Genomic DNA, 26,380 nt, shown 5'->3' with positions numbered 1-26,380 from the left:
AAAGGTTGAGGTAAGATTTCAACATTAAGTTTAATTATTTTAAGTTTAATTTAGCTTTACTTAGTATTAAGAATAAGTCTGAACAGATGAGTTAAGAAAAATAGTGTTTTTTAGCGTAACTTTTCAATAAAACTTTAACAAGCCGTTGTTTCGTACTGGATTGAGATAGAGACCTCTAGTCTGTGGCGTTGTTCTTCTTTTATAGAGACCTTTAAAATGAAGTGTCATTTGATGGGGGTTTGTATTTAAACATTTTGACTTGACCCCCCAACCCCCCATTTTGGGTTGAGGGGCTAAGTTCTCATGTAGCGCAAAAATCATCATATGTCGTTACATAACTACCCCCCAAAGGATATTGGTTTGTTTAATTCCGTTCAAAAGTTAGAAGGGGGGTGAGACATTTTATATGCAAAATATACAGACATGATAAGGAGTAAATCTAATGCTGTACTAAGTCATACTGTGACAAGACATCATTGTATTAAATCTGATTTTGAATGAGAAGGATTTAGGTCAAAGAATAAAAAATTATAATCCAATAATAATTATTTATTCAAAATATTCCTATAAAAATAATTATCTAACTTTTGCTCCCATTTCTAATATTACTCTCATCCTTCAGACTCTTTTACAAGAAGATTTACAGTCGATCCTTTTACCTTAGTTCACTTTCATTATTTTAATATCAGTATACATGATAAAAATATAATACCCTGTTTGCAAGCAAACTTTGTACTTCAAGCTTTTTATGTTAACATTAAAACATAATAATATCACAAACTCACCTCATATTGAAACAAGTTGATTAGTTACAATCAATACAGAAGTCCACATTTGTAAATCCTGAACCATAATTTTACACTTTAATTCATTAAAACTTTATATGAATTATGTATGCTCTTTATTAGATACTGTTTATGTTTTTGAAAATCAATTTTTGGTGCCTGATTATTTGTTATTAAAATTAGATATAAAGAATTTTATCCACAACTTTTACATTATATGCGTTTGAATGGAGACCTTCCAGAAGACAGCAGTGAGAGGATGAACCTAGGAGTAGAAGGTGAGCACTGACTGTTGATTGCCTCTTACTAGTAGAAATGGAGGCATGTCTTTGCTGAGTGTCTCCAGCCAAGCCATGTACAATGTTGCCGTCAAAACCTCTTTTGTGGGTATTGGTAGTGTCCTGAAATAAATGTTAAGAAATATTAGTACCATGTTAAGAAATGTGGATATTAATACCATACCAAAATGTTGAATCCAAAGAAATCGTGATATCATTTGTAAACACTTTCTGAATTATTATAGGATATATTTTATCATTAGCTGTACAGCATGGTAACATGATCTTATTTATCATACAGGATGGAAATGGGTGTATTTAGCTCAGCTGGTAGATATGGTTATTCTGTATGGTGAGTTATTTCAAGGGGAGATTGAGGTTAGGTCCGCTGTCATGATGTTGGTCTTTGAGTTACAATGGTGCAGTAGACGATACAGCATCATTTTTTCCATACAAAAATTTTCCTGAAAAAGGGAATCTGTTGTCAAAATACACCAGATCTTTCACAGGTATGTTAATTCCAAGCCAAAACATGTTGCTAAGGGGAATAGGCATTCAGAAGAGAAAAATGATTAAGCTCATTTTTACATAATTATTTCAGTAAACAAACAAAACTTTTTTACTGAGCCCCTCAAAATCCCGGCAATTTGTATGAAAACCATCTTCACTCTCTTAAGATTATAGACACTGGATATGATTTTAGGGTAATTGGACTTTTTATGAGGAATGGGAACTGTGCAATTATTTCGCTATATTCCCATGTTGAATAGCCTACATTTCTCAGATAGAACCTCAGATGTAAGGAACAAATATAATGTTTATTTTCAACAGGATGGTGCACACACTGCCTGCATATCAATGACAACTGTAAGAAACATGTTTCCTAAGAAGTTAGTTTCTTGTTTTGTTCTGGCTATCAAGGTCACCAGATTTGTCCTACTGTAACTGCTGCCTGTGGGGTATGAGAGAGAATGTATTCATAATCACAAATTGCATCTTTAAATAGATAGAAGACGTAATTACAGAATAGGTGCATTCAATAAAAGTGCGTTTTGCAAGGTGCAGGTACATTTTATCCTAAGTTTATTTTCTGAACAAACAGAAAATCTGTATTTAGAAGGATCACCAATATATGAGTGACTTAATTTTCTGAAAATAACTATGTTTTATCAAGTATAAATGTTTTACCTTACACATAACAATAAAAAAGTATTATTTGTAAACTAACTTTTTACTGCTCATTTTACTACATTTTACTATATGAGTACTAAAACCATTTCCTATGATCACCTCATATATAGGATTATCCTTCATAGTTTTTAGGGCATCTAATAAACATCATGAAGGAGGATTGTATCTTGAACTAAGATTATTTTAAAATTTTGGTGAAACATGTGGTCAGATCTCTTTGGCTTGGAGAATGTTAATATCGGTAGTTCCCTTGGCTTCATCAATTAAAATTACTATACACAGTCACATGTCTCTTTTTAAATTTAGAGATATTGATGATTATATTGTTGAAATGTTTTTAAATGTTTATTATATTATTATCATAAGTACGCTAACCAAGTTATACTGTACACATAAAGCAAAATGTATATAAAAAGGGCAGATTTTATACAAATACAGGAAGCTGTTGGTATAAAAGGATGATTTTACAATTATTTTAGAAATAGTATTGTTTAGTTTATTTTGTAGGCAATAAATGCTCAGCAGCATGTTGGATATTTAAAGATATTTCGTAAATATCTTGAAATATGATTTGAAAAACCAATTAGCAAATAAGAATAGAACAATTATTGTTTCTTTAACGTTACCCCTCCAACTGCCCATTATTTCACTCTGGAATGCCAACACATTTTAAACATTTTTAAAGCTTCTATTATAAAATTCATAAAAGTAATGAAAATAAGGAAGTGTATGACACTTACGTATTTTCTTGTTCAGTATGAAACTGGCTTTAAGGGGAGAAAACTTTGATTTAACTGATTTATCTAACACTGTTTGTACCCAAAATTAAATAAAAATATATACACAAACATATACTTCAAAGTTAGACCATTTTGAAATAGATGTTTTGTTCAAAATTCTATAATAAATCAGAGAATATATACGTGTATAGATAAAAGCAACAAAAATAAAGTGGCTTCAAAAAATCTGATCCGAACAGCAGGAGGGTTAACATTATTAGTGAGGTACCTATATCTTAAAAATTAGAAACAATGAAAAATGGTAATGTGTACATAAATATCTGAGTACAATACAAGAATAAACTTTTATCTTCTAATAAACTCTTCTACTTACAAAACTAAAGTAATGAAACAATGAACAGCTTGATAAACAACATATCTCTGTCTCTCTCTCTAGTTTATATTTACTTTACTGGTATTATGTTATGTTCAAAAGTTTATCAATAGGAATAAGTACTCATTTCGAACACTCAGGATCCTAATGAATGTGATTAGAGAACTGTCAATATAAATCTAACAATAAATTTCTTACATGACAATTAAGTTTGCAGTGGATGAATTCTCAAGAAGAAGTTCTCTGAGTCGAAGATGGCGATTCGTCTTGTCCTTCATCCCAAGCAGCTCAGACTCACTTATTGATGCTACAGAAAACAAACAGTACATATTTCAAATTTGTTTTGTACTTAATTAATAATTATATTGTGTTTTAAAAAAAGTGTACAAATTATACTGAAATATGTTTCAAGTAAAACTTACTTAATAGCTATAAGTTACTTACTTGAACCTTTACAATCATCTGCAATCTTTATATCTCGAATAAGGTCTTCAAAGTATGAGACAGTTTCTTCACGGGGTTTTTTTGTGATGTCTGGTATAACTTTCAGGTCTGAGTAATCAATTCTAAACTTCGCCAGGAGGCTGGCCATGCTAGAAAGTACAATGTGTTCTTTTAATAAGTTACAATGACAAAAACCTAATGAACATATATCCTTTTTTAGTTTGATTCTGTTTTTTCCCTCAAGCTGTTTATACAAATTCATGAGTGATATCTTCCATTTCTCTATCTCTAATTAACAGTTAACTATTTCAAAGTTGTAATGAATCAATTGATCTAACTGTGTGACTTTCAGATTATGCTATAGGAATTTACTGTAATTGTTTTTTTATAATGGCTAGGACTAAATATTTTGAATACCTTTTCAAGTTAATGTTAATTATTATTAACAAATTCTATGATGTAATATGTATGTTACTGGGCGCCACATGTGTGATTCTATGTATACTCCCACAGCTATCACATTAATAAGCAATATTAAATTTAGAATGGGAATAATTTGAAAATGTCAAAAATTCTGTTAGTTTTTTCATTATTGCAGTGGTAAAAGATTGACCCAACCTCAATATTTTCGGATGGCCAGAGCCATTAGTATTGATTTAATTTACTGCTAGTATCTTTTATGAGTCTTTTTTTTAATTTTAAGACTTTTCCAATTTTAATTGTTTCTTTTGCTTTCCCATTCAAGCATTTTCCATTATAAATATCATCAAATATTCTACATGGGTGAGTAATTTTGCCTTATCAATAGCGCTGTTTTCTTTGTTTTTCCACCTGTCCGGCCTGTAACAGTACAGATAAATATATCTGACATTAGTAATATCAGTGAGTTTCTGACATACTTTGTAAATAGTTGCAGAAAAATACTGAAGCTGAGGCAATCACATTAATTCTTTTCTTTGAAATATATAAGAACATTTTTTAGTCAAATTGCACTACCAGTACCATTTTACCTTTAACATGCAGTCTACTCACTTTCTCTGCTCAAACTGAAGCTCATCTTTCTTATTAGCGATTGTGAACACTCTGAGTTTGCAATCGGCCCAGTTCCTGCGTGTCGAGATTATATATGGCAGCAACAACGTGAGGCCTGAAAATAGTCATTTTATTACTAGTTCTCATGTAAAATATTTATAAATATCCACCTTCTCAAAATGTAGGTAATTTTCAAATTATAATATTTAATTTTTAATCATTTGCCAGTCCTTATTGAAATACAATTAAGCCTTTTGTATGGAACTTTAAAATAAGCTCATAACACTCCTAATTAATTGTGGCTCAATTTTCACCCTCAATTTTTTAAGTTTGGGAAAATAGACAATATAAAAAGTACTTTAAAATTATTTTATCTATGATAGAGTTTTAAAAACTATCTGTATTATAGGTAAACCGCTAACAAAAAAAACCTTTGGTTGATTTGAGTTCACGCAGGGTGGGGTAAATATCCCTCCGCCCGCCCCTCCAAGCATCCCCACCACTGTTCGGCGCTCAGGACACTCTATTTCAATCTAATAAAATCAGCTGACTAATCCGGCTCGGTCCGGTATCGTTCACTGCTGCGATCCGTTTCAGTTGAACCGGTTTTTACGTCAGTACAGAGTTACTAGGCCTTCCCGCTAGAGCGTGTTTTACCGGTCATCGTGTTGACTGAACAAAATGAACGAATGAACGACTGGATGTAATGACCAAGTGAACGAAAGGATCTGCTTGCAAAAATGTGTTCGGATAGAGGAAGAAACAACATATTTTACAGTGAATGGATAGATATATAACAATAAATGTATTGTTTCAGGAATGTAGTAAATGTAAATATATATTATATTAGAACTGATTAACAAAAATTAACTGTAATTAACACATTCATTTTTTTGACAAATAAAATCCACAAGTACATTTTTGCCTTCAGACAATTACGAGAAGTACTCACAGATAAGGAAATTAAAGTGTCTATTTTGCTTTCGTTCAATCCCAACTTTCATTTGGTATTACAGTCCATGGTACTGCTTTTCAAAAACTATTCTTTGAGCCAATAATTTTTGAACAAAAAACAATACTAAAAATAATGTTCTTTAAGAGTACAACCATATTCTTTAGAATTAATTTTCTTCGAGGAAGAATTATTGACTATAAGAAATTTGTTAATCAAAAACCATTCTTATTTACTTATACATTAATTCTCATACTCTTTTAGCGTTGATAACTTATACTCATAACACATTCCGGCCACACACGGTACTCGCAACAACTCGTCATTACAGTTTTCTATATTAACCATTTGGAGACTGGAGATTTTAACGCTATTGTGACAACCCAGGACTGAGTTTTTTTTTGTTTAAAAAACGTTTAATAGTTTTTTTCAGTTATGGTGGTATAAATTACCTGTAAAAAGTTTTTGTTGTGGAATTCATGTGTGGTATATATTTACAAATAATTACAAATACATTTTTTACTTTTTTTTAGTATTTATTTACTGTATGAAAAATTTCAAAACAGTTCTCCAAATGTAAAGGAAACTTTACATTTTTTTACATTGGTAAATTGTTTCTGATCGCCTTCCGTGATCATAACACACTTTACATCTTTTGGATGGTCTAGCTTTGTTTGTTGGAGGAATTTTTTCAATGAAATGTCCCCATTGTTTACATTGTAGCCCTCATTGGTTGGTCTAGTGAAGGCCTCCCTCCTGTAGGCCTATCAGGAAAGCTGAACTGTTGATAGTAACTGTCAACAATGTTTAGCCTAAATTCTGAAAGATGAATTTCTTTTTAGTGACCAAGTTGTGTACAATACTAGCATTACATAATGCAATATCAAAAAGGTAAAAAAATATTTTTTTTGTACCCTTTGGCACTCCTACGCATTACTGAAAGGAGGAAAGTTTTTGGTCCTGCTTGTCTACCCCACACATATACTTGTTGTAATCTACAACAACATTTGGTTTGAGGCTTACTACTGGATTTTGTTTTCTACTTTCTCGCTGAGAAGTTACTTATCTTGGAAATCTGGTCTCCTCGTGGTATGTTGAAAGCATTTGTCACATCCTTCCTATCTTTCCATTTCCAGACACAACATGTTATTACTTGAGCGAAATGGTTATTTCTCCTTTCTTCAGTTTTTCTTTTTTATTTCCTTGGGAACATTTTTTCTATTGGCTCTCAATGTACCAATGCAATAAGTATCTCTGTTTAGGAGCTCCAAAAAAAGGTTTGGCCGATGAATACCCAATTGTCCATAAACATAAGTCGACCTTCACCAACTAAGTCTTCTGTCATTGTCAAAACAACTTGTTCACTAACTAGCATTGTAGTGTCATTTGGTAATTTCCTTCCCAGTGTATATCATGAAATTGTAGCAGTACCCTGTTACAGAATCACATACCTTTATAAATCTTAATTCCAAACCTAGCCCTTTTTGAAGGGTTGAATTGGATGTAGGCTAACCTTCCTCGGAAGGACATCAAACTTTCGTCAATACAACAAAACTTTCCAGGTTTGAATACCCTTTTGAATGATGACAAAAGTAATTCAACAACTGGTCGGATTTTCCTTAGTTTGTCAGTTTGCAGAAGTGAGGATGAAAAGTGTAAGTATCTAGAAATAGATTTGAATCTGTCGCGTGACATAACCTCACTATAGATAGGACAATGAATTATTTGTCTGCGAGACCAATAGTCAGTTACTTTTGTTTTGGGTTTTGTGACATCAAAACAACAAGGCTAAAGTAAGCCTTCATTTCATCCTTGGTTACATCAGTCCAATTATTATTAGGCCTAACATCACCTCCACCAAGAATTTTCTCCCTAGCATACTTGTTAGTTTCACTTACAACTTTATCCCAGAACTCATTGGTTAGAAATTGATTCAATACATCTAGCTCTGTACAATCAGCATTCAATTGCCTGGAAACAATTGGATTTATACCTGAATTTCCAGTAAAGTTGATTTGCCTTACTGTGTTTGTGTCATTTGTCCAGGTCCAAGTTTGGAGGTTTGGCCTATTGTCATTGTCGTCATCGTCCATCACTACTATCACTTCGCCCGTCATTGTCACTGATTTCATCATTATCGTCATTGATATTCACAGTTTCGCCATCTAAATCACCACTATCACTATCACTTTCATTCAGTACATTATCCACATACGCAGATAACTCCGACGAACGGAGAAACACTTCATCGCGAGACGCCATGTTTACTCGACTGATCGCTGTTCTATTGCAAACAGTTTACGGTATTCAGGTTTATGTTCGGTTTTTTGCATTTTTCAGTTTCTTGTATTCGGATGTTAGATACCGAATAATATACGATTCAAACTATCGATCGCTTGTTGGTGAACGGAATAACCATACAAATAACCGAGAATTATATCGATTGAACAAATCCCAAAATTCATGACGGACACTGTCCGTCATCCGTCTTTACGCGCTGTATACATGATGACGGGCAATATACGTCATCCGTCGTCAATGGGTTAAAAAAAAAACATTCAGCGTAACACATTTGTATTATATTTCTCAAGTTTTTGTACCGTAAACGTGTGTTTGATGTACCGTAACGTGTGTTTGAGTTACAACTTCGCTTTTGTGTTGCAATTGCCTAATCTTAACTGGTTTAAAAAACGCGTGAAGGATGGGTTACTATCGTTAGATGGCGAAGAAGTATATAGACTTATTGTCCCTTGTTATCGCTGAACTTCTAACCCTTCTTTGCTATTTATTGTTATTCGGTCTGTCCACTATAATTACCATAACTAATACTTCATACGACAGTGCAGGAAAACTAGATTTATACTCGGTTACGTATCATTATCAATGTGACTCATCAATTGCCTGCGTGGTCATTGTTGTCATTGCCATCCAGCCGGATATAAAATAAATTCTAAAACCATTAATAATATAAAAAATTACTAAACTACTATTTTTTTTACTTATAAAATCATTTGTTCTATTATTAATTTTTGAGTTCCAATATTCACGACCAGAGCCTACGCACAGGTCCTAGGCCCATGTAGGCTCATTCCGGTTATACCTACTCTTCTTATTTCAAATTTTAATTGAATTAAATAGAATTAATGCAATGTTTATTATAATAAGAAATAATTAACTACGTATAAGTACCGTATTGTTACACTCTGATACATGATTTCAGACATTGTATATATTTGCTTACGTTTGTTGAAAAACGTGTACATGTGTTTTATTGTACTATTTTTAAGAAAATAAACCATTTTTCATTTCATTTTTCATTTCACCTGATTTGGAAAAAAGTATCAAATTTATTCAGTTGCCAGGCCAAGTTGAACAAAAACTTTTCAAAGTGAACGAGTCTTTTGAAACACTCCGATCCGGATCACCGTTCACCTGACTGACTCGTTCGAATTGAAACGGTCCAAGTAAGTAACTGCAGTATAAACAATATGGCACGAGCAAGACAAGGATTTAAACAGCTGACAAGAAGATGCTCCGCCCATTTCGCCACTGCCGCCCCGCCGGAGGGGGGGGCCTCTCCTCGCTGTGTTGCTCAAAATATTTTGCTTCTGCGCAGGTTTCTTTATTAGCGGTTCACCTATAGTGTTCTAATTAATGTAACTGTTGATATAAATAAATAATATAAACAAATTACAATGTCAACTGACCGATATTTTTTACATAGACAATACAATAGTAATTTTTGTAAATGTAAATGGCTTTAATTTATTCTTCATTTGTTTAAAAATAAAACTAAACTATAAATAGATGTAGTGTTTGGAGGCCTAATGCTTTCAAGGAAAGTCCCTCATAACTAAAAGCAAAGGGTCTCATGTAAAAATATAACTATTGCATGGTTTGATTTTTAAATTAATGAAAGATATTCATTCCGTTAAGTAAAGAGCATTTACACAACAGAGAGATTGCCATTTTAAAACTGACATTCCCTAAAGAGTTCAATTTAATGATGACAAAGTTCATTATTGGTTCATTATATACCTATTCTAAATAATATAAAATTCAGACTAAAACAAAAACTGAAGTAGTTGTTATCAGTGATTTGGATTAAAAGGGTCAACATTTCTTGGTAAATAATAAAATATATAAACTCTAGCAAACCTTTCCAACAAAAAAGTTTCTTGTTCCAACCCGTTTTGTACTGTTCATTGTAAAATTTCATATCGTAATAACTTTATTTTATATTGAATACAAATAATTGTGTTTAACAGCAGTGACGTATTATATTTCTAAAGATGAATGAATGAACTGTGATTTTGAGTCACCCTGATCTACATTCCCTCAATTATCCAAGTGTTAGCTCTATTATTGTATTGTATTGTATTGTACTGAATGAACCTACTTACCACCATCATCGTACAACCACCAAACATCTATGGTTCCCTTCTTTTGTTTTCTTTGGAATTGTGTCAAGTTATTAAGAACATTCTTTGACAAATCAGTTCCATTTATCCCTCTAAAAACATCAAACAAACAGAAAATAAATATTTTATCATCAGGCAAAATTTTTTTATTGCTTAATGCAATATGGTAGGTCTACTATTTTTCATAATGTATACACTTTTAAAAGAGTTAAAATGTAATAAGTAGATCCAATCATGGCACATCCAGGAATCTTCTCTGGGGAGGAGGGGATCCGGATTAATTTATGGAATATCCCCAGATTTTTTTAAATATTAGGTCCCAAAATCATTATTTTATATTACTTCTGAGCTGTTAAAAGGGTAGGGGGAATAAGATCAGTTCAGAGTGTATAAAGTAAATAGTAAAACCACCCCACCACCAATCACCAGGATACATTAGACAGGGATAAATAAAACCTTCTATAACAAATAGAGTTCGTATGAGGTGTATTTCACTAAAACAAAGTATAATCATAACATTAATGAGAAAAATATTGAATAAAACGTTAAAGCACAAATCAAGACTAAAGATAAATCTTTATGTCCATTCTCGGATAAAAAGTAAAGACACTCGATATGAATGTTGACCATAATCATACTAATATAGCTAAAATAAGGAATAACGCGAGTTATATTTAAAATTATTATATTTGTTTCTGTGTTTGACATATCACACAAATAATTTACATACAATAGTATTTTTTAGCTTCTTTATATATATAAAGTATATATATATATATGAAAAACTCTATATTTCAAGCTGATTCTTTTATAAATAAAAATAATACTATTCTTACCTGTAAAAATCATGTTTTGGATCCCGTCTGAATTTTCGGAGATCAGACTGTCGTTTGGGCTTGACCTTAGGGGTGACAGGATCAGAAGGGGAAGAAAGCTCACTGCAGCTACTGGCTAAATCCATGGAAAAATATCATAAAATCTATTAAAATTATTTGTCTTTTTGAATCAATTTAAAGGTAGGCAAGGTAATCTGAGCAGGAGTGGAGGAAACTGGGTGGGTGCTTAGCATGGCAAGCTGTGGAGGCACCAGAAAGTTTTTCTTTAAATAAGTTTTGATACTGATTGAAGACACCTCATATAACTGCTATTGTGGCACCAATTTTCATATATTGCAGTTACAGCTTATACATACATATTGATGTATTTTAACTATACAAGATCTTCTTTTAAGGCATTAAAATAAGATATATAAATTGGAATTTATTTAAACCTTTTTGTTACACACCTTTTCAATTAAAAGAAGCAACAATTACTTATTGTTCAGAAAGCATCAATAAGAAAATTACAGAATAAATAACTTTATAAAAATTAATACAAATAAAAGGTATTTTTCATATCACATAAAGTTATTGTTGGGTTGGTTGGTAAAACTTGTTACGTTCAGTTGGGTCCTTCAATACTTTATTGTATTGGTTTATTTATAATGCCAAAATAATTACAGCATATATTTTAAGGTAAGGATACATGTTACAACTAAGTAAGAAATTAAAGAACTCAAATTAACAAGTAACACTGTAACACATTTGTAAACATGAAACATAAATATAACATTTGAGGACAACATACAATTAATAACCCTTCAAAACATAAACATAATATAATGTTTCAAAATAATAACCATGTTTGAAAATTGTATTCCTCAATCATTATATTATGATAATAATGTTACAGTTTATGATGATAACTGTACACTCTGTTACCAAAAACAATGTTAAAATGTTACCTTGAGATATTTCTGAGAAACTCTGCTCCCGTTGCAAATCTTTAAAAGCCAACTTGATAGGACTTATAGAATCTCCAAGTCCATTTAAATCACAACTGTCCAGTTCGTCTGCAATGACCTTTGAGTAATCCAGTCCTTCCTGAACTCGAAGAATAGCAACAGCAAGGTTCAGATCAAGAGCCTTACTGTAAAATATTGCATTGGATTACAAATATTTGAAGGAATAAATATACAAGAACAATGTTTCTGAACATTTCTAAGACATATTTATTTATTTAAAACAACAAAAATAGGTTTTTGTAAATAAAATGCAAGGTTTTAACAAGTTTGGGTGTAATTACCCCAGTGAGGGTGGGAACCATCTATTATCAAGAAAAATATCTAGAGCAGTAATGGACTGGATACCTAGATGCGGAAAGTTTGTCCTTTTGTGTAGCCACAACTTTCCCTTCATTAATTAACCACTAGATCATTTCAGTCCAGTCATGTCTGAAAAATACCAATCCCAACTTCTTAAGAAAAAAAATGACTCCCACCTCAACAAGGCAGTAATAGCAAAAGAAACCTCTGACAAATAGAGGAATAAAAATATGGCAGAATACTAGTAGTAGTTCAAATATACAATACTTGTTAATTACTACATACAAAGTTGATTTGCAATATTTCTAACATTATCATGACACAATTTTTCAAATAAGCGCAAGAAGTACTTATCAACTTTTGCAGAAACTTACAAGGACAAGGACAGTTCTCAAGATTTATATTTAAATTGAAGTTACTGGGCGCAATTTAGAAGTATTATCTGATTCTAGATTCCACAAATACAAGTTACAGTGGGTGAGGGAGCGTCTCACAGCTAGGTGGGTTTATTAGTAATCATCTAAGGAAATTTGACTTATCAGAATATTGGTAGAAAGCTCCCAGAACCATGTGCCTTCAAAAAAATCCCACATTAAATTATGTTGTTTGGAATTTTAAAATTGTAAGCAAAAGAAAGTGTAGACTTAAACGTTTGTTACTTATAAATTGAATGGTTTATAAGTTCAGAACAACCGATGAAAAAAAACAGGCAGTGGTTGAAAAAAAAACTCTGATAAGCTATTGAACAGGAAGAGAGAATAGCTGAAGAGAAGTTTCGAAACATCTGAGAGAAAATTGGTTGGGATGGAAAGTGGTAACCTGAAATCAGACTTCTCTGAAGGATATCTTTCCGCTTTTATGAGTAAAAGAGGAGGTTCAGAGTCTGAAGCAGAAAGAAGGAAGAGAACAAGAAGAGGGAAGGAAAGCCTGTTGACATAGAGGAACAGGTGAGGGGCCGAGGAGATTGTAGATGTGAAAAAGGAAGAGACATCATGAGAGGAATGCATCCTCCTGCATCACAGCATAACACCCAACCTGTCTTAAATTTGTGCAAGGGTCTTTACCTGACCATCTTGTTGTACTACAGCAATAGATTGATTGACTCAACAATCAAAACAAAGTCAGTTGAGAATGGCAGAACATTGTTTCGATTGTGCATGCACATTGGTTGAATATAGTTCTGTCAATTTCTACACAATTAACTCAACTCATAACTTGTAATATACAGTATTTTGTATGTATATATATATATTAAGCTTTAAAGGTAATAAGTTTAGCCATATATTTTAAAAGTTATTGTTACTAAATGCTGTGTGTCACATATGAGCATAATATAGTTTATTACAGTTCTATAAAGAGAAAACCTGACTAACAATTTTGTATGGATCCACATTCTGTATTTAGATATTTAGTTAATAGAAAATATCAAATTTAACCTCCTAGTTGGTTTTAAAATTTACTTATTTTCATAGATATAATAGGTTTCAAATTGCTTTCAAAGTAATACTTACTGCATTACACTAAAATACATAGTCAACTCATTGTGTTCACAAGTTCTCCAGTCAGATTTATACCCCAGCAGTACAATATTAGGCTTCAGTTTTCCAAGTCCACAAGCAGCCATAAGAGCTCTACTTCCCTCTTGGAATGAGCAACCATCGATGTGAGTGTAGAAGCCTTTGATCTTGTGACTTCTGAGCCAGCTATGTGCCTTACTGGTCAGAGTTTTGTGGACTCTCTGTGTTACTGGCACCTGCAAAATTTTATTGGTTATACAACTAATAAACAAAAAAACAAAGCATGCATAAGTTTACAATCAATATTAAGTGCCTTTTTAAAATTTCCTCTAACTATTCTTTAGTTTTGAACCAATTTTAAAATGAAATACTTGTACAACTTTTAAATCTGTCTTACCTTTATTATGTTTCCACAAGTTAATAGTGAAGTGTTTTTAGTGATAAGCTGAGCAAAATCAATGAGTGGAGGGCGAGTACTTGGGAGCCCTGAGAAGACCAAGATTTGTGGTCTGTAGTTCTTGACGTGGTCCTCAACACGGTTCAATTGGTGGACAGAAGCCAAGGCGTTATTGTAAATTTGAGCCTGAGTACTTGAGCCCCAGTTTACATCTATCAACATAGTTAAGAGATATTAAACCATTTTCAACAATCTTTTCAATCAATCACAAAACATAAAAACACAATTTGTACCTCATACCTGGTTTTCTGTAGGCCACGATCAGGTACAAAGTTAATACAGCAGTGAGAGTGAACAAGGCAGTCCACCAGGAGATTAGGAACATGACTGCACAACACAATGCTGCTCCCAACAGACTGAGCCACTGGTTGTAGTACTGTAACCATTTAAATATGTTTTAGCTACAAATAACAAATAATTGTCTTATCTTCTCCCTTGTGGAGTAAGTAGCAAAATCTGTTCCCCTTTGTTTAATCAATATAATAAAATAAAATTTAGTTTTCCTATATTGGGCACTAAATTACTGTTGTATCTATTTATAAAATATTTATGCTTCTGAGTCAAATGAGGTGACTTAGCTCATAAACTTTTATTTATTAAATGATTAAGAACATACACGTTATTATTTATTAGTATATTACATTCCACTAAAAGAATGATAATCTGTTAAATTGATCCCTCTTGCACTGCAATTCTTTTTCTTTCTTACAGTCTTAGGAGCAGATGTAAAGTTGTTGATGGATATAACTAGTAGAGAAATTTAATAAATTAACAAACAAAATATAAACTGAAACACTCATAAAATTTAAAAATAGAGATATAGTAACATGTTCATGATGATAGCTTATTTCTGGACTTTTTCATTTGCAATCAAATAATAATAGCAAAACATCGTAATGGTTTTTTTGTTTACGTTAAACATCTAAGAATAGCAAGATATATACGTAGGCTTTGTAATTTTGCACACACTATTATTTCAATATGTTTTTTTAAATTTTTTTCAGTGTACCTCAAGAGGTACCTAAAAAATTAATTTACCTTAAAAATTAAGCAATCGTGCACCTGAAGGGGTACACAATAGTCAAAGGTATTTATTGAAGCGCAGGATCATATTATTTTAACACTGCACCAAGACAGGCAAACCCCATTGGGCACAAGACACGCTTTACAAAAGCCCAGTGTGTACCCCGTTGGGTACACGACAGCACTTGTGAAAGATTGCTTGTATTCAATGGGGTACACATTGTTATAAACGTGTTAAGGAAACATGTCTTAACTGTTGTTTTTTCAGTAATATTATTTCTAGTAATTTAATATTTATATCCTTGTATTTAGTTTTCCTTACAATATTCAACACGCTCCAAAATATGTTTAGCCCATTGAATTAGGGAATCAGCTGTAATAAGCAGAGTGGCACTGTTTGTTGAGTTTTTTTAAAATATTTTAGCAAATACAAAATCTCAAAATTCCAATATATAAACTTTAGTTATACAGTGTTATAATTATAAATCATTTGACAGAATCTAAAATAATTTTATTTGATTTCATAGAATATTTAAATTTAAAAAGTAATATAAGAAGACTTTAAAATTTATTTTTTAATAACCAATATTTTTCTAAACATGTCAAAAGGGTTTTGCAAATGGGCTACTCATTTAAGCTATATGGGCGTTTAATGAAATTAGTTTGTTTAAATTAAAAATTACTCTTAATTTATTTTTTTGTATTTTATTGATGCTTTGTGTAAATTTTTGTTTAATGATTCACCAACCATACATCTTATAACAAATATTTGACCAAACAACCATATAATAAATTGTAAACAAAAAAAACTGGTTAATTACACATAACTTGACCTTGTTTTGATACATGAGAACTTAAAGGTAAGAAGTGATGCTTTTTATGAAGTAGTTCTTCAAAAAGAATAATGGAGAAATTGGTAAGTGATTTTTTTTACTGATCATTACCCCTACAATTAATTAATATTTTTCTATTAACCACCTGACCAGTAGAACACTTGAAAAATAAAGTTTTCAAAACAGTCCTTAAACCAGGCATGCACCACTTGATATACAAGGTTTTACTTTAAACAAGTTGTTATAGCTCACATGTCATTTTTTCAAGATTGGTACAAATTTACTAAAGTTGTTATACAAACCTGTTCATTGTTTAAAGTATTTGAGATACCAGTGCATCTCATTACCAAATCACATATTTCAAATTAAGAACTAACAAATGGATTCCTCTTATGAAAGTTATTCTTGGGTACTTGTAGCCATGCAGAACTCTGCAGAAAAAACTAAAGTAGGATGATGAGCTGTAACAGCTGAAAATCAAAATCCTTCCAATACATCTACTCCAAGCAACTCAAAAATTTTGCAGACCATCCACAAAAAGGCATTTTCTCCACACAGACTTGATTCCTACCTACCTATGTAGCCTATCTTCCTAATTTCACATAACAGTGACATACACAAGATAGTTTCAGACCAACAATCTGCAAAGCATTAGAAAAATGCTTTACTGTTGAAAAATTGGATGATCCACATCACAAGACCATACTATTCCTCCTACCTTTCAAAAAACACTTCTTTGTGATCAGAGAAGACCAGCTTGGAATCTATGAGAACACCAAGATCCTGTGTGGGGTACTTTCTCTTGATGCTACTGCCCCTAATCCTATAAGAAAAGAATGAAGGATTAGTTTTACCCATTAAAAGTAATTTCCAAGTTTTTGTTGTGTTTTATTGCATGATTTTAGTCCACACTAAAAGATGAGGATGATGATGATTGCAGGGCTGTCATTTCAGTGACTGATAGAGAAATCTTAATATCATCAGCATAAAAGTGAACATCACAATCAAAGATGGGTGTTATGTTGTTGTTTAACAACAAGATAAACATTGAGCCTTGAGAGGCTCTAAAATTCGGGATGAAACCTTCAGAATAGACTTCAAGAAAATCATACTCTGAATGTCCATTCTTAAAGGTAGGATTAGACCCAGCAAACAAAGTTAGGATTCCTTAAGCCGAAAACCAGAATATTCAAAAAGATGTAACTTATAAAATGCCTAATAGAAGTCAAGATAGATTCTAGTAATACCTAGGTAGATTCCTACTATTATCCAAAGAAAATAAGATAGCAAACTCCTCTTATAAGAAATACTGAATTCAATATTTTGAAATATCTTTGATACAATGTCCACACAGAAAATTGGTCCTAAAATTAGAGAGATTCGGGGGTCTATTTTTGGGATTGGTATGACTACCCCATTTTTTTTCATTTAAGGCATTTTCCTGTCAATAAACTTCACTGAAGAATGACACAAGATAATAAACAATAATATTGCATACCTTTCATAACAAATACAGAAATACTGTCAATCTCATGTAATAGGCAAGGTCCTAGGTCCCTTGATGCCAGATTGAACAGATTCAAACTAACATGAGAGACAGAAGGAATGTCAATGTTTAAATCAAATATGTTTAGTATGTCATGTATATAGAGAATTTAGATATGTCTCAGGACATCAGAGAATCCTAAGAAATGAATTGGTAGATCCACTGAACCAGAAGGTAACTCAGGATACTCTAATTGGACCAAAGTCTGCCTGTGGTAAAACCAGTTAAACATTTACTAGAGCAAAACACTACAAATTTTGACAACTCTACGCTAGTCACTGAGGAAAAAGCCCTTGCTACTAAGTGGTTACATCTTAAGGTCTCATAAAATAACCTCAGGCTGATGTGTAAAAAAGGTATCTGCTGATCATCTTCTGAGCTTATGTAAAAAACCTTTTCTGTAGAATGTTAACATAAATTTTAGATGTAACTAACTATTATAAATATCCTGTAACCTTATTCTCAGTATTATTCTTTTAATACATTATGACATTTCTTACCTTAAATTTAGGTCTCCAACCAACTGGTTTGATCAGTGAAGCATGAAAAGTACTAAAGTTAATAAGTGCATATGCAGCAAGAAAGAAATTTGAGATAAAAGGTGCTATTGCATTCAATTCTCCTAAAACAAAAAGAAACCAAATTATTAATAAATAAAAGGACTGCATAAGTTATAAAAAACAAGTAGATCGTAAAAGTATGGAATTTTAGTTGATAAATTATTTGTAAACTTAGCTGCCTATAGACCATTTCTAATAAAGTAAATAAATTAGTTACTTTATACCCCTTAAAAAAAATTAATATCGTAAAATTGTTTTTTTTTTTCGAGTTATTATTTATATGATTATATGTATTAACTTCACATAATTCCAGACATGTACATTTTAATTTAAAGTATGTTGTTACAGGATGTAGAATATTACTTTTTTTCATAACAATCCTGGTATGATAGTATTGTATTATTTGTTTTTTGTGCAATTTTCAGTTTTGCTGTACTGTTTAGTATTATGATTATATTACCACAATCAATAATATTTTTGTATAGAATATGTTTTCTGCTAAGATTTACAGGTTGACACTGAATAAACAGGATTTTTTTTTCTAAAAAATAAGAGTGATGGAAGAAAATGGTTTTTATTTGTATTATATATGTATTATATATTTATACCTTATGCTGAAATGGTCTAGTGTAACCATATTGACATAGCAATACATATGTTATTAGCCCTCTGTGTGACAGTCTTGTTTTATAAAATAAGATTTTATGGATTAATTTGTTTGAATTCAGTTTATTATCTATTTTATTTTTAGTTTTGTATGTGCGTACTTGTACTAACAGTTGCTATCAAGGCCAACAAAGAAAAAGCTAAAAATATAATTAGGGCTAAAAAAATAATAAACATCTAAATAGATTTTTTTTCTCAAGGATTCAAGTTAATTAAACAAATAAAGTTCCCTAAAAACCAATGCAGAGACTAAGAAACTACTTTTTTAAATACTAACTACTTTTGTTATAATGCAAAATGTCAATGTATTTAAAAATATATATGTACATATGTGATTCAGGTATCATTGGAAACCTCATATTATTAGTAAAACACAATAAACCGAATACTTTCCGGAGTAAAACAGTAGTTGTTTACTTCATACAACAGAAACAATCTTTTCAGGTATATTAATAGAGTCTTTGCATATGTTCACGATTCTTCTGTATTTTAATCTTCTCTTACATAGAAAGGACTTTATATAACTCGCATGTAACAAAACTTGTTTCACTAAAAAGAACAAGATACCAGGTATAACAAATCCAAAAAGCTCTTTTAGATTTCTTTAAAGATGTATAATTTTAAGGTGACGTTTGAAGTGAGGCAAATTTCTTGTTTAAAAACACTTGAGCTCTTTGTTTTTTTAGTACTGTTGTCATTAATTGAAAAAGTATACCATGTTTTTTTTTCTTCAAAATCAATATAGCCAGTAAATTATTATATCATCAAAGATCATTAACTTCCTTAAGTAGTAGATATTCTGAAGTCTGTAGAAACATATTAAAAATAAACTTTTGTGGAAATGAATTTTCCAATTGCTTAGTAAAAGCCAAAGAGTTAGCTGAGAAATGAGGTCTAAGTAAAATTCATAACCGTTCAGTTTAGAAGGAAATAGAAACAGTTTGCTTGTGAAGCCAAACTGATTAAGCACCTTCCCAATACTGTGACTGAAGTTATCTTTATCATTATTTGATACGGTCCAAATTGCTGTAGAGGATTGATTTGAGCAACTTAATAGCCCAAAAAAATCAAAAATTGAATTCCTTTTTACATTTAATGAACTGCCCAAGAGACATGACTTGATGTCAAGTACTAGGAATTATAAACTAATCTTTCTAAAGGAGATGAAAAGTGACATAAAAAGCACTAAGCTATAACTAACTTTCTTTCAACCCTTTGTTGTGAAACAAAGGTAGGTCATAAGAATAAATGGCTTGATTTATTTATGTTTTGTTTATTTCATTTTAACAGTTGATTAATCTATATGATTACACTAGATTAATATAATTTTGTGCTACTAATGTTAAAACAAGCCAGATTTACAACATTAAATTAAATTTTGTAGATTTCAATTTTGATTTAATATTTTAGAAAGAAAAGCGCAACTGGATGTTTTGAACTTTATCTCTACAGTTGGAGCTTAGAGATGCATATGTAGACGTGTCTTAATTTGTGAATTCTTCTGATTCTACCAATAGTTTATAATTATAAAGTTGATAAAAACTTATCTATCAACACTATCATGAGAAAGGAAAGATTGAACAATATTGTCATACCCCCTATCAATATTTATCAGTAAAATTACAGTAATGTATTACAACATTTTCTGAAACTAAAGCAAATGTATAAGAAACTAGTCTTTGCAAATTGCTTAACTGATTACACATTTTTGTTGTAGACACAAAAATTATAGTACTTGAAATATTTCTTCAAAGCTTACAAAACGTTTTTCACATAGTAATCATATCAAAGAAAATAAACCACTATCATTACCAAAGAGCTGTTGATAAACACAGCTAAGGGTAGATTGCTTCTACTATTATAAAGTGCAATGACTGGTATATCTTACCTACTAAAATCAAACAAATTGCAATAAAGAATGTCAAAAATGTATCCTCGAATGGTTCACCCATTTTTCCCATATCCTTTTCCAAAAATTCTACATATGGATACAATTTATCTCTTTACATAATGCTTGGAACACTTTTGGTGGCTGAGACAAGGCTGGCAAGAGCTGACGAAAGGGTTGCTGCAAAAACAACCAGCATAAATAAGAGGACCAAATGCTGAGACCTTTCCATCACCTGCAACAAAAAAAATACAAGATTTCTCATGTAATTAATACAGTAGAATTGTTCAACTAGAATAGTGATGTTAAAAATATGTTATTGTTTTCTACTTTTATAGTTAAAGAACTTTAGAACATCAATGTTCAATATGGTAAGTTAACAAACATTCTGTATGTTCGGATAGTCGTTGTGCACCAAGTGACATGACAGGGAATAATTTTCACTGTAAGGTTGGTAGCTCTGTGCAGTTGCCAAACACAGCAAGACCTGTCAATCGTTGAGTTGAGTTGTTACCTCTATCATTTATTAAAGTTCTGTTGCACGTTATTTGTTGTTGGACGCGATAGTTCTTTCAATTTTCCTCGTTGAAAACATATTTCGTGAAGGTGACAAGTACAGTGAAGCATACATTTTCTGAAAAAGCTTCCAGATTCAATTATTTCTGACCATAATGCAGTATGAACTTTGACTGAAAAAATTGCGGGCAACTGGCTTTGTTGAGGACGCTGAACTTAGTGGTAGGCCTAGCAAGCTAGACAGAACAGAAAGAAACTGCTGGATTGGACTTGCTACTGCACATAACCTATCAGACAAGAACTTAATCTATTCCCATACAAAATAAAGTGTGTTCAAGAGCTAAACCTTCAGATAATGACAGAGACTAAATTATTGTCCTTGGTTTCAACGTTTTCATTGACCAAAATTCTGAAGATAAGTTCTTGATTGTAAGTTTTACAAAATCCATATGAAGCGTGGTTTCACTTGAAAGGTTATGTATATCACAAAATACTCGACTTATGGTCGGCAACTAACCTTCACGCTTTATACAAACAGTTTCTTACACGAAGCTAAAACTTTAGTCTGGACTGTGAGTAAGCACACTCAATGTGGAACCAATTTTCTTTTTTTCAGACCTTAGGGGTGACAGGATCAGAAGGGGAAGAAAGCTCACTGCAGCTGCTGGCTAAATCCATGGAAAAAGATCATAAAATCTATTAAAACCATTTGTCTTTTTGAATCAATTTAAAGGTAGGCAAGGTAATCTGAGCAGGAGTGGAGGAAACTGGGTGGGTGCTTAGCATGGCAAGCTGTGGAGGCACCAGAAAGTTTTTCTTTAAATAAGTTTTGATACTTTTTGAAGACACCTCATATAACTGCTATTGTGGCACCAATTCTCATATATTACAGTTACAGCTTATACATACATATTGATGTATTTTAACTATACAAGATCTTCTTTTAAGGCATTAAAATAAGATATATAAATTGGAATTTATTTAAACCTTTTTGTTACACACCTTTTCAATTAAAAGAAGCAACAATTACTTATTGTTCAGAAAGCATCAATAAGAAAATTACAGAATAAATAACTTTATAAAAATTAATACAAATAAAAGGTATTTTTCATATCACATGAAGTTATTGTTGGGTTGGTTGGTAAAACTTGTTACGTTCAGTTGGGTCCTTCAATACTTTATTGTATTGGTTTATTTATAATGCCAAAATAATTACAGCATATATTTTAAGGTAAGGATACATGTTACAACTAAGTAAGAAATTAAAGAACTCAAATTAACAAGTAACACTGTAACACATTTGTAAACATGAAAACATAAATATAACATTTGAGGACAACATACAATTAATAACCCTTAAAAACATAAACATAATATTGTTTCAAAATAATAACATGTTTGAAAATTGTATTCCTCAATCATTATATTATGATAATAATGTTATTATTATGATGATAACTGTACACTCTGTTACCAAAAACAATGTTAAAATGTTACCTTGAGATATTTCTGAGAAACTCTGCTCCCGTTGCAAATCTTTAAAAGCCAACTTGATAGGACTTATAGAATCTCCAAGTCCATTTAAATCACAACTGTCCAGTTCGTCTGCAATGACCTTTGAGTAATCCAGTCCTTCCTGAACTCGAAGAATAGCAACAGCAAGGTTCAGATCAAGAGCCTTACTGTAAAATATTGCATTGGATTACAAATATTTGAAGGAATAAATATACAAGAACAATGTTTCTGAACATTTCTAAGACATATTATTTATTTAAAACAACAAAAATAGGTTTTTGTAAATAAAATGCAAGGTTTTAACAAGTTTGGGTGTAATTACCCCAGTGAGGGTGGGAACCATCTATTATCAAGAAAAATATCTAGAGCAGTAATGGACTGGATACCTAGATGCGGAAAGTTTGTCCTTTTGTGTAGCCACAACTTTCCCTTCATTAATTAACCACTAGATCATTTCAGTCCAGTCATGTCTGAAAAATACCAATCCCAACTTCTTAAGAAAAAAAATGACTCCCACCTCAACAAGGCAGTAATAGCAAAAGAAACCTCTGACAAATAGAGGAATAAAAATATGGCAGAATACTAGTAGTAGTTCAAATATACAATACTTGTTAATTACTACATACAAAGTTGACTTGCAATATTTCTAACATTACCATTACACAATTTGTCAAATAAGCGCAAGAAGTAGGCCTACTTATCAACTTTTGCAGAAACTTACAAGGACAAGGACAGTTCTCAAGATTTATATTTAAATTGAAGTTACTGGGCGCAATTTAGAAGCATTATCTGATTCTAGATTCCACAAATACAAGTTACAGTGGGTGGGGGAGCGTCTCACAGCTAGGTGGGTTTATTAGTAATCATCTAAGGAAATTTGACTTATCAGAATATTGGTAGAAAGCTCCCAGAACCATGTGCCTTTAAAAAAATCCCACATTAAATTATGTTGTTTGGAATTTTAAAATTGTAAGCAAAAGAAAGTGTAGACTTAAACGTTTGTTACTTATAAATTGAATGGTTTATAAGTTCAGAACAACCGATGAAAAAAACAGGCAGTGGTTGAAAAAAAAAACTCTGATAAGCTATTGAACAGGAAGAGAGAATAGCTGAAGAGAAGTTTCGAAACATCTGAGAGAAAATTGGTTGGGATGGAAAGTGGTAACCTGAAATCAGACTTCTCTGAAGGATATCTTTCCGCTTTTATGAGTAAAAGAGGAGGTTCAGAGTCTGAAGCAGAAAGAAGGAAGAGAACAAGAAGAGGGAAGGAAAGCCTGTTGACATAGAGGAACAGGTGAGGGGCCGAGGAGATTGTAGATGTGAAAAAGGAAGAGACATCATGAGAGGAATGCATCCTCCTGCATCACAGCATAACGCCCAACCTGTCTTAAATTTGTGCAAGGGTCTTTACCTGACCATCTTGTTGTACTACAGCAATAGATTGATTGACTCAACAATCAAAACAAAGTCAGTTGAGAATGGCAGAACATTGTTTCGATTGTGCATGCACATTGGTTGCATATAGTTCTGTCAATTTCTACACAATTAACTCAACTCATAACTTGTAATATACAGTATTTTGTATGTATATATATATATTAAGCTTTAAAGGTAATAAGTTTAGCCATATATTTTAAAAGTTATTGTTACTAAATACTGTGTGTCACATATGAGCATAATATAGTTTATTACAGTTCTATAAAGAGAAAACCTGACTAACAATTTTGTATGGATCCACATTCTGTATTTAGATATTTAGTTAATAGAAAATATCAAATTTAACCTCCTAGTTGGTTTTAAAATTTACTTATTTTCATAGATATAATAGTTTTCAAATTGCTTTCAAAGTAATACTTACTGCATTACACTAAAATACATAGTCAACTCATTGTGTTCACAAGTTCTCCAGTCAGATTTATACCCCAGCAGTACAATATTAGGCTTCAGTTTTCCAAGTCCACAAGCAGCCATAAGAGCTCTACTTCCCTCTTGGAATGAGCAACCATCGATGTGAGTGTAGAAGCCTTTGATCTTGTGACTTCTGAGCCAGCTATGTGCCTTACTGGTCAGAGTTTTGTGGACTCTCTGTGTTACTGGCACCTGCAAAATTTTATTGGTTATACAACTAATAAACAAAAAAACAAAGCATGCATAAGTTTACAATCAATATTAAGTGCCTTTTTAAAATTTCCTCTAACTATTCTTTAGTTTTGAACCAATTTAAAATGAAATAATTGTACAACTTTTAAATCTGTCTTACCTTTATTATGTTTCCACAAGTTAAAAGTGAAGTGTTTTTAGTGATAAGCTGAGCAAAATCAATGAGTGGAGGCCGAGTACTTGGGAGCCCTGAGAAGACCAAGATTTGTGGTCTGTAGTTCTTGACGTGGTCCTCAACACGGTTCAATTGGTGGACAGAAGCCAAGGCGTTATTGTAAATTTGAGCCTGAGTACTTGAGCCCCAGTTTACATCTATCAACATAGTTAAGAGATATTAAACCATTTTCAACAATTTTTTCAATCAATCACAAAACATAAAAACACAATTTGTACCTCATACCTGGTTTTCTGTAGGCCACGATCAGGTACAGAGTTAATACAGCAGTGAGAGTGAACAAGGCAGTCCACCAGGAGATTAGGAACATGACTGCACAACACAATGCTGCTCCCAACAGACTGAGCCACTGGTTGTAGTACTGTAACCATTTAAATATGTTTTAGCTACAAATAACAAATTGTCTTATCTTCTCCCTTGTGGAGTAAGTAGCAAAATCTGTTCCCCTTTGTTTAATCAATATAATAAAATAAAATTTAGGTTTCCTATATTTGGCACTCAATTACGTGTTCTATCTATTTATAAAATATTTATGCTTCTGAGTCAAATGAGGTGACTTAACTCATAAACTTTTATTTATTAAATGATTAAGAACATACACGTTATTATTTATTAGTATATTACATTCCACTAAAAGAATGATAATCTGTTAAATTGATCCCTCTTGCACTGCAATTCTTTTTCTTTCTTACAGTCTTAGGAGCAGATGTAAAGTTGTTGATGGATATAACTAGTAGAGAAATTTAATAAATTAACAAACAAAATATAAACTGAAACATTCATAAAATTTAAAAATAGAGATATAGTAACATGTTCATGATGATAGCTTATTTCTGGACTTTTTCATTTGCAATCAAATAATAATAGCAAAACATCGTGATGGTTTTTTTGTTTACGTTAAACATCTAAGAATAACAAGATATATATGTAGGCTTTGTAATTTTGCACACACTATTATTTCAATATGTTTTTTAAATGTTTTTCAGTGTACCTCAAGAGGTACCTAAAAAATTAATTTACCTTAAAAATTAAGCAATCGTGCACCTGAAGGGGTACACAATAGTCAAAGGTATTTATTGAAGCGCAGGATCATATTATTTTAACAATGCACCAAGACAGGCAAACCCCATTGGGCACAAGACACGCTTTACGAAAGCCCAGTGTG

At 31.8% G+C, this 26,380-nt stretch overlaps 1 protein-coding gene across 1 annotated transcript in view; it reads right to left on the bottom strand.

Annotated features, from left to right (window-relative positions):
- Positions 1 to 534: 534 nt before the first annotated feature.
- LOC124361290 (bumetanide-sensitive sodium-(potassium)-chloride cotransporter-like) overlaps positions 535 to 26,380 on the bottom strand; it is a 41,389-nt gene continuing 15,543 nt past the window's right edge. The window contains exons 9-25 of the mRNA XM_046815337.1: positions 25,441 to 25,576; positions 25,141 to 25,352; positions 24,739 to 24,980; positions 22,863 to 23,047; positions 21,984 to 22,033; positions 20,850 to 20,925; positions 18,236 to 18,357; positions 14,574 to 14,709; positions 14,274 to 14,485; positions 13,871 to 14,112; positions 12,000 to 12,184; positions 11,053 to 11,167; positions 10,199 to 10,308; positions 4,844 to 4,958; positions 3,812 to 3,960; positions 3,566 to 3,674; positions 535 to 1,186 (exon numbers count right to left, since the gene is read on the bottom strand). Of these exons, the coding sequence (XP_046671293.1) occupies positions 1,051 to 1,186; positions 3,566 to 3,674; positions 3,812 to 3,960; positions 4,844 to 4,958; positions 10,199 to 10,308; positions 11,053 to 11,167; positions 12,000 to 12,184; positions 13,871 to 14,112; positions 14,274 to 14,485; positions 14,574 to 14,709; positions 18,236 to 18,357; positions 20,850 to 20,925; positions 21,984 to 22,033; positions 22,863 to 23,047; positions 24,739 to 24,980; positions 25,141 to 25,352; positions 25,441 to 25,576 (2,532 nt within the window). The 3' untranslated portion in view covers positions 535 to 1,050. The remainder of the gene's footprint in view (positions 1,187 to 3,565; positions 3,675 to 3,811; positions 3,961 to 4,843; positions 4,959 to 10,198; positions 10,309 to 11,052; positions 11,168 to 11,999; positions 12,185 to 13,870; positions 14,113 to 14,273; positions 14,486 to 14,573; positions 14,710 to 18,235; positions 18,358 to 20,849; positions 20,926 to 21,983; positions 22,034 to 22,862; positions 23,048 to 24,738; positions 24,981 to 25,140; positions 25,353 to 25,440; positions 25,577 to 26,380) is intronic.

Source organism: Homalodisca vitripennis, chromosome 4 (assembly GCF_021130785.1).
Source record: "Homalodisca vitripennis isolate AUS2020 chromosome 4, UT_GWSS_2.1, whole genome shotgun sequence".
Lineage (NCBI taxonomy): Eukaryota > Metazoa > Arthropoda > Insecta > Hemiptera > Cicadellidae > Homalodisca > Homalodisca vitripennis.
The sequence above is the reverse complement of the archived record's forward strand: the minus strand, read 5'-3'. Positions and strand labels throughout refer to the sequence as shown.